The sequence below is a fragment of the Formica exsecta genome, unplaced genomic scaffold (assembly GCF_003651465.1).
Source record: "Formica exsecta isolate Colony F162 unplaced genomic scaffold, ASM365146v1 scaffold138, whole genome shotgun sequence".
Classification (NCBI taxonomy): domain Eukaryota; kingdom Metazoa; phylum Arthropoda; class Insecta; order Hymenoptera; family Formicidae; genus Formica; species Formica exsecta.
Window position 1 is genome coordinate 1,044,657 of NW_021848711.1, and position 10,155 is coordinate 1,054,811.

The following is a 10,155-nucleotide window of genomic DNA, read 5'->3' on the forward strand; positions in this document are numbered from 1 at the left end:
AATGCCGAGAAAATATTGAGATACGATAATGTTAAAGTATGTTAGTAGCGCTCAAGATGCGCGATTATTCTCGAGGAAGCTGAGGAAGATATACATATTTGTAAGGTACTTGCCTGACGCACCTGTCTGAATTGCTCTTCAAAGTTCCAGTTGGACCCGGATGGATGCTGATTGTTCGCCGATGTCGAGGCGCGAGATTCACACTCCCGAGATTCTCCGTTATTTCTGGAGCTTCCTTGCGAGGATTCGCTGTTATTCCTGCAGTTTCGTTGCGGAGACTCGCCGGGTTGCGAATTGGCAACAGGAGGTCTAACGGAAGCGGAAGCGGAGGCGGAGGCGGAGGTGGAGGTGGAGGCCGAGGCCGAAGCCATCATTAATTGATTCTCGACGACATTTCCGAGATTCGACACGATCGGTTGCGAATGATTACTCTGCGAATGCGGCGACTGCTGTTGCGGCAGTGGCGGTGGTGGCGGCGGCTGTGACGACATATACATGGGCGGGAACAAGGGTACGCTGAAGTTACTACTCATCGCAGCATGTAGAGCTTCCAAACCGTTCCTTTGCATCTCTGCGTCATTGTACTGTAGAAAAAAAAATTGTTCAAAATGATACCTGATTAAGCAAAGTCAATTCTATTAAAACTTATACGATGAAAAAAAAATTGTCAATTAGTTGATTAACATTATAAAGAGAAGGCACGCACACATACATACACACAACTCGTTTTTGTCTGAGATCTGTGCGAAATCTTTATTCCACCATTTGCGAAACTTGAAAATATTAAATTATATCGTTTACTGACAAAATGTAGAAATCTGACCGGTCAGATGTCAAACTCTCTAACTATTCTCAGTTTAAGAGCTATATAGTTTAAAAAGCTCTTCAATATGTGTGTTGTTAAAATTTCTTAAGAACGAAGAATCTTCTTTAGATCTTTTAATTTTCACACGCGCCAAGTACACATGTACTATTATACGTGATCTCTCTCTTTCTTCTTATCGGAATACGATCGTAAAGATATTTGCGCTAACCCAGTGTCATCCGGTTTAGGCTGTTGCGTAATAAAAAAAAAAAAAAAGAAATCTATTGTCACGATGACGCAATGGTAACTCATTTATGACTGTCAACGTCCGCTGTTACGACTATCTCACGATTTTCCACGATTCGTGTTACCCTACTTGGCACTTTTGTGAGTCAACGAACGCTCAAATGTGTCGAGCAACTTTTATGACGAATTATGCAGTTGCTTATCTTTACAAAAACTGAGCAATGCAAACAATAGAGAACTCATCACAATAAGATTATTTTTCGAAATATGTATATGCTCTCCCTCTCTCTTGGCGCCGATAAAGCGTGTATGCTCAGCGAAAGCAAGTGTCGAAAGATTAAATACAACAGGGATAAAAAAGATTGCTCTTCACTAACCTGTAATCTAAGCTTCGCCAGGAGTTGCGGATGCATGTTCATAAGATTGTTTAAATGCGCTAATGAAGATGTGCTAGCAGCTTGTGCCGCAATGTCCAACGGCAATTGCGAGCTGCCTTGAAGCGGTTGCGAAAGTAAGTCTTCGTCGTCCTGTACTTCGTCATCCAGATCGGATTCGTCCATCTCTTCACGGTATGACTGAAATCACAAGAGAATACAAACATTAGATCATTCTACGAAATTCTATTTCAATATTGTATCAATAACTAGATAAATAGACGAGCGTTCTCGTATTATTAACGACATGTGACGAGTTATATATTATAAAATTGATTAATGAAAATATTTCTTCTACCAATTGTTTTTTTTTTTCTTTTTACTAAAGTTTTTTTTTTGTATACTGGTAATCAGTCGAGCTTTTCGCTTCTCCTCGTTTTCATTTCAAACTTACGCAAATTTCACGATTACACCTTGAAAAACCTCGATAGTATATTTTTTTTTGCATAGTGGGAATGGAATAGGAAACAGCAACATCTATATGATAACGCGATACCAACCGCGCAATCGTAAGCAACGAGGGCATAGATAGCGAGACATTAAACATTAATTAGGAAAATGGCGAATGCGATGAGTTATATACACCGAGATAGCCGCTATCGAGTAACATTATTATGCTACGGGTGTCATAAGTGTTTTACGGCTGTGCCCATTGCGCATCGGTGCCGGCATAAAAATGTACAAAGTCGCATTACCGGGAACGGAAACGACCATCGTAAAAAAAAAAAAAAAAAAAAAAAAAAAAGAAATGGAAATTAAAATTTTTTTTTCGTGCAACCCGCGTGAGCGTTTCCTTTGTCATAATATCACGCGCCCTTATTTCGTCGCGCAACAAAAGTGGCGTGGCGAGAGGAATATATGGGACAAAGAGGCACGTAATGAAATGCGTCCGAGTTCAAGCTTGATGTGCTGCAGGAGCGACTATAGGGGATGGGCGAAACCAGCGTCTCTGTACCTTTGAGCGTGTCCAGTCGCGGAATTCAGCCGTGATTCCGGCGACCTTTGTCTTCGCACATCTGATAAGTACTCTTCGTTTTACCCTTCGTTTCTTCCGTGGAATCTGGTTCTTTCGAGCGAAGTGCTACGAGGCCAGAGATAGAAATAGATGGATAGATGAGCCAAAAGGGAGGAGGAGAATGAAGAGGTTGCGAGGGAATTAATAGCCACGGTGAAAAGAACGAACGAGTTTGCCTCGTGAAAGGCACGATCTGGTAATTAACGCCGACGAAACGACTCTGCCGCCCACTAGCTGCGCCTGTTCACTATCAACCCTGTACCCCATCGACACCCCGCACAGTTCGGCCACCCTCGCGCATAGCGTATAAGTTCCACCGATTCGTCGTACTCACGACGATGATGGGCATATCGCGCCCGAGCAGGCCGACCCTCGTCGAATGACGACGTGACAGAGCGGGCAGCATTTCGCGCGACTTTAATACTCACGCAGTGCGGCGTCGGGCACGCATGACACAGCAACAACGATAGAGCCGGCAGATAACCGTAGATTTCGAAAAAATTGCAAGCTGACAGTTTATTTTTGTCGAATCATTGTCGAATGAAATTCTCGTTACAAGGCGCTAGAATTAGATCTTCTCTATGAAGAGAAAGAGATTTGAGAATCTTTTGTAACTTATTTTTTTATGATTGTAATAAAATTATAAATAAAATGGCTAAAATAATTGACTGCCCATTGTTTTAAATTTTATAGCATATTTTCTGTTGTTTGTAAAATTTGCTTATTAATTAAATAAATTTGTTTTATATGAATTTAATTTCTCTGTGAGCGTAAATAAAATTAAATGACAGAGAAACAAAAGTAGAATTTTTTGTTCACTCTTTTTATGTATTTAATTAAATATTTATTTTTTAAATATATTTGTTTATATCTATTTGCACACAAAATTAAAGTACTTTTTCTGACTACTTATCATGTTGTTATATCATGTATTTTATTCACTTTAATAACTTCTCATCCCCTTCATGAAAGTGATGAACAATGGAACGGATGATACCGATGAATTTGTGAAATTCCGCGACAGTGAAATAGAATAATTAATTATTCAACGTTTAATCAACCTCCGCTCCTAAAATGCATTTTTGGGAACGTGTCCCATAAGGTGAATAATCGTTATTCATGAGTCTGTTAAAACTTGCTCCAAAATGTTTTTTCAATTATACATTTACAATTTCTTAATTAAGAACTTGCACATTTGCAAACCGCAAAAAATATATTGTTCGTTCAATTTACGATTTTATTACTAGAATAAATCATAAGTTACTAGGTGAATCGCTATCACAAAATCTTATTATAAAATTCACAAACATATAACAGTAATTATTTTTTTAAATAATTGTCATTTGTTTTAAATTTTATACAAAAAAAGGTTTTTATTAAAAAAAACGAATGCAAAAATGTTTTACAGCAAAATTTGGCCTCTATCATTTTACTATGAAGAGGTTTATACTGATATCTTATTTATTTTATCAAGAGTCAATTTAGCTTGATTAATCTCCAATCTTTTCTGGTTTGCCAACATAATATTGATTCGATTTATTGCAACATCTCTCTCGCGCGAGCTTCTTATTGTCAGTCAAAGAGCTATATTTTCGTATGCGGTCGATCGGGTGGGAGAAAACGGCCGCTTTTTATGATGCACTCGGCACAGATTCAGAAGTAATTTGCCTCGCGAGCAGTCATTTTGGCCGCTTGCATCCTACGATAAACTGTCGTGAATCGCTTTCTGTTGTTCGACATGGAATCTGACTGCAGTTCTCTACGCTTCGTGGTCGTAACTCTACCCAAAGAGAAGATGGACATTACATATTTTTTTTTTCTCACCTAGAATTAACTCAGCCGCTCGATAAATGTCTCGCCCGCGACTCTCGAGACGTAGGCGAGCGTCGACTTTTGCATGTATACTTATTTTTCGCGCGCTGATAATCACACGGATATTTTTTTGGAAATTTATGTTGTATCTTAATCGTGATATAAATTATTGAAAAATGCGCGAGAGAGAGTTGCCATAAAATGTCACGAAGGCATTCGAAGAGAGTGAGATTTCACTATTCTATACGAGGGAGTATATGCCTTTTTATATCTGAAAGAAGATGCAAATAGATTCATCGAAGCTTCGAGTATATTCGAACGGCGAGAGGCGAGCTTTTACCTGGAAAGGGCGGACTTGAGTAAATATATGCCTATCGAATGCAGGTGGATCTCCAACGGTAAATGCACCGATGCTGGTCGCCCAATCTTAAATGGGACTACGATCGAAGGACAAGGCATTCGATGGGCGAGGAGCGACAAACGGTTTCTCTCTGTCGGCGTTTTGAGCACGTGTGATAATATTGACCCTCCACGGTGGTGGCCAGAAATGAATGAGCGGCAAGAAATAGAATCCTGATCAAATACGAAACAAGTTCGTTTCTCAGATTTTGAATCGAGTCTCTCGCTCAAACAGCTATAAAACTCGTCGCGCTTACAAGAGAAAAAAAAATAAGCTTAATAACGAAATCAAAATTACGTAAAATTGGCTATATATTTACAATCAAGGACACGATAAAATCTTAAATAATGTTTCTATAAAAACATTAGGATAAATACATGCATATTGGAAGATATACATATATATTTTTAACAGTATGTCCATCGAACGTTATTGAATATCAACGGTATGTCATTTGCATATGCCAATGCTCGAAGATCTCTTCTAATAACGCATCGTGAAAGTGTGTTCCGGAGGCAAGCTGTTTACGCGAAAAGTATCGTAGAAATCGCCGTATCTCGGGAGGTAGGTAAAGGCGTGAAAATAAATTACGGTGGTTAACGCTGTGGCATCGTTATTCTCACCGTGGCGCGCCGGGTTACGAATTATATCATTCAAAAGTGTTTGCGGACGGTACCGTCATTACAATAATCACGGTAGAGCCGCGTTCGAAGATGCCATTGTTCTAGTCCTCGAACCGAGCGCTCGCACGTAGGTGTCTGTATCTCGTATGGAAAGTGACCAAGGAGATACGATGGTTGGCATCCGCCAAAGCGAATCAAATATCTCGGAACGGATAGACATTTATTAATCGACTTGGATCTGTTTGAGGATCGATATATATGGTGATCTTTTCTATTTGTTGAATTTATAAGTATATACATCTATATATGAATGTGCGTTATATCTTGATCGTTATCGCATCGATAACAATCTTATATCTCTAAATGGATATTTATATAGAAATTTCCTCAATATTCACTTTTGTGGAAATGCAGATTATAGAATGACGTATATCCATTCTCTTTTTTTTTTTTTTTTTTTTTTTTTTTAAGAGGGTACACGGGATAAATTTGATAAGAGTGAGCTTTTTCGGATGATACGAAAAACTTTATTAATACCATGGTGATAAAGATCGCAAAGTGATCAATATATTGCGCAATAATATAAACATATTTTAATTATGAATTTTTATTTTTCATCTGAAAATTTAAGAAACCGAACGAAGTGTGCGTCATGTATGAAATCAATAAAAAGAATTTATGGAAAAGATGATAAAATGCGTTAATACTGGATAAAGTCAATGCACTTTGACGTAGTACGGGATATACTGGTGTTTTATAGTCAATCTTCTCACTATTGGATGTATCAGACGATGCACTTATTCCAATCGAAAAGAACGAGATGAAGTCAGACGTGCGTTAAATCCCAGCCGAAAAAGCTATACGCGATTTCGTTGAAATATCGACAGTTCTCGAAAATATGAAATATAAGTTGTAGCTTTGTTTATTGCCATAATTTATTATTAATATTCTTAAAGGGTTATGTTATATGCATTCAATCATAAACTCACCCTCTTGTTCGCATATCGGATTTGTATATGTATACATATATGTAATATCACAGTTTAATGAGATTTAACTTTTTTTTTGATAGCAGGATGACTGGAATAAATCAACGGAGGGGATAAAACTGTCGGCGTGAATAAACAAGTGGGCGGTTTCATCTCTCGAAAAGAGAAAATCGTTCTCTCTCTCATTTCCCCTCTCCCCCCTTTCCGTCCCAAAAATATCTATACAACTTATGTCTCAATATCCGTGCATTATATTGTCACATTTTATCGATCTCGTCGCTTTTTCTTTATTTAGATGACGTGTCTGCGTCATTTAAAGAAAACTAAATAAAAAAATAAAATGTATTTTATGTGGAGATGTTATGCTGTACCAAATATTATACGGCAAACACAAATACAAGACGTTATAATATTACAATGTTTCGTTGCACGGTCGAGAGAGACACTCTCTCTCTCTCTTTCTCCCTTTCCCTTTCCACATGCTCGCAACGAGGCGCGGCGCTGCGGTTTCATGAAGACATTTTAACGAGATTTAATATATCCTAGGCACGACAATAGCTAAATTTACCGAAGGCTAAGCCGCGGCGCGTTACCCCTCGCAGCCACTGCAGATAACTGTGTCCGCCGTGATTTATCACCGCGTACCGCCACCATCCGATCGTTTTATTGTTTATACCTTCATAGTTTCCACTGCTTCGCGAGTGTGTTTGCGCTCTGCAACAAAGACTCGTGGGTGCGTGCCTCGTACGTTGCCCGAATGCGTACGTACGTGCACGCGTGCTTTATGCGTGTATGCGTTATGCTTCGACGTGGCCTGTAAATCATCGCCTAAACGCTCTAGGCACTCTGTTGCAGACGGCGCGCTTCTAAATATTCTAATTACTGCGGGATTATATCGCGTTGGGAATTAAGGGAGTTCCGCGTTAGATGAATATTCGCCAATCTTAATCGATACTACTGTCTCAAATTGAATCAATAAAATGTCATTATGATACTTTTAGTTGAAACTGCTTCTTATCAGTGACATTAAAATGATTCCATTTAAAAGAGTAGCGTCTACAGAGTCTTGTCGCGATAAGAGCGATTTCTTTCCTCTTTACCGTAATATGCATTATTAAAAATATAGTTTTACATCAGCGCCATTAATCATTTAATTAATGTAAATTAATGCAGTTAAAAGGAAGAAAAAGTCATGATATTGTTCTCTCTCTCTCTCTTGATTTCGTTCTAGATATTTATATTTATGACTCTATTTTATATATATCAATTCTTATCAAATGTAATATATCGCCATGCATATCAAGAAATGCGACATTAACATGGTAATCGATTAGCTATATTCTAACGGAATTATTACGTGACTAATCGTCGCGCCAATACTTGAAAACTTCGTGGAAATAAATCATTATACTGTAAATATAATATGTATACAAAAAAATGCTTATCAAATATGAAATGTGACACACACAAGTTTCGAGATAAAATTTTCATTATTGAGTAAAACACAACTACAATGTGGATCATGTGTTTAAAAAATAAAATTATCGTTAAATTTTTACGAGTCTTTTTAACGCAACTATATTTAATTAGTTATATGTGATATATATAATACATATAATTGTTACAAAATATATTGTACGGAATAATAAAAAAGATTAAAATATATAATTCTTATATATAGCAATATTTATACTTCCAAGTTATGTATCATATAGATAAATCTTTTTTCGGTTTTACGGTTCCCCCAGTTTTACGGTTAATGCGAAATATTATTACACGGACGGAACACACACAAGTATTTACTTAATTTTTTTATTATTATTTCTGGACCGCGTGGTCTTCTTGCAATAAATCTGTAGTATAGCCCGTTTTACGACCGGTGCAATTACGGTTATCGTAACTGCAAGGCCAAGGATGCCTCGCATCACGAAAAACTGAATTGTATAAATTGTTAAATACTATAATACTTAGCGATAGATCGAAAATAATTCTCTATATGTGTTAATGTATTCAGCTCGCCCCGATATCGTACAAACTGATCTATCAAGACTGTCGAGGTATTTGGACTAGATTTTAAACGGCTTATGCTTTGTGCACATATATGTATATATTTTAAATAGCGATTACATACAAGAGCGCGAAATGAAAAAGATGATAACTTGTCTCACCAATGTATATTATAAAAGTATCATTATCGACAAAAAATATACCTCGTGAATTTTTTTCTATGATTGGATGCATACTACAAGGAAGAAAAGCAAAATTTTATTTAAAGTATTAATAAAAAATAAACAATTTAATGAAAATAGTACGAGAAATAATGATAGATGCAAATCATAGAGACTACTGTGATCAGATAAATGTGTAATGCGTATGCGCATGTTTCACTATTTTTCCGCTACAAGTGTTACCATTAGATATTACTAAGAATAAATAGCACGGTCGAAACAAGTATGCAAATCAATGGATAGATAAACCGATGACTCTTGATGGCGATCGCGAATATCTCACTATAAACATGCATAACGTAACTATAAATACATTGTGTAGTGAATAAAGACAAAAAAACATGCGTGTGTTTTGAAAGATGATACACGAGTCGTCGTAAACCATTCCATTTTTTTTTTGTCACGACAAAAAAATATTCAACTTTCCATAATTTTTTTACGTTATTGCATTTTCGTTAGCGCTATCTGCGCGTTCGCGCAAAATCTTTATCACCAAATGCCGCGTGATTCACAACGAGGAAGAATAGGAAAATATTCTATATATTATAACACATACATAAATGCAGATAATTCTCGACGCACTTATAGAACGAAATGTGCCGCGTAATGTGCAAACGCGTGAAATAGGATGACGTTATCGAGGACTTTATCAAACTCATTTCCTCGGTAACGCCAGGTATGAGTTGTAAGCGTATCGCGCCGATATCGAAGGAAATGACTGCGAAATAATTGCTTTACATATTGTAGCGTCGGTGTGTGCCATCGGGACATCGTCGTAGTTTTTACCATATTTCATGAATGCCTGCGATTCCCGTGCGTTGAAACCGATAAAAGCAGAGTGAATTCTAAACGAAGACAACCAAGAATTCGAAACGTCACGACGTACGGTGATTAATCACGCGCTAAAAAATTGGGAGGTCAAATAACGGCGTTGCAATGAGAAAAGAAATATGTGTCGAGGATTATCGAGTGATAAAACGAGAAACTCGTGAAAATGCATGCGCAGAAATACAACTGGTTTAGATTATTATTTAACAGAGATTTTTTTTCGCGCGCAAATAACCTTACTTAATTCTTCTTTTCGTTTCCGACGCGTCATCGTTTTTACGCACGTTTTGCGGATTAAACGATGAATGAAAAAATTCTCGCTAAATCTTGATAAAAAATATCCGACGTTATCGCAACATTATTGCGGGCGAGACTCGTGGTATCTATTGGTAAAATCGCGCGGTCGATCCGTCATTAATAGATAGAGGCGAATATACGTTGCAAGAAGAGAGTAACGATTTTAACGAATGGTCCCGGCGTTTATCGATACCCAATAAAAGAATGAAAGCTCGAGTACCTTACACGAGTTCCCGCGGGCCCTCCCGCGGTGCTCCCACGCAGGGATCACGGCTTCATCGTGGCCCATCTTTTTCTCGTATGCGCGCGCGCGACGAATACGCGTGTAACTCTATATATACGGTCCACATAAAATAAATTCATAAGCGCCCGATGATAAACAGCTCGGAAACGGAGTCGTTTTGGCAGATCGATCGATTTAGATTGAGAGATTATAACCCCGGTGTCCACCGCGCGATGTGGTCGCGGGTGAACGGAA

At 37.8% G+C, this 10,155-nt stretch overlaps 1 protein-coding gene across 1 annotated transcript in view; it reads right to left on the reverse strand.

The window, feature by feature from the left end:
* The window catches only part of LOC115246001 (protein dead ringer-like), a 132,334-nt gene that overhangs the window by 62,917 nt on the left and 59,262 nt on the right, over nucleotides 1-10,155 (reverse strand). Inside the window, exons 2-3 of the mRNA XM_029824546.1 lie at nucleotides 1,429-1,626; nucleotides 114-584 (exon numbers count right to left, since the gene is read on the reverse strand). Coding sequence (XP_029680406.1) covers nucleotides 114-584; nucleotides 1,429-1,626 — 669 coding nt within the window. The remainder of the gene's footprint in view (nucleotides 1-113; nucleotides 585-1,428; nucleotides 1,627-10,155) is intronic.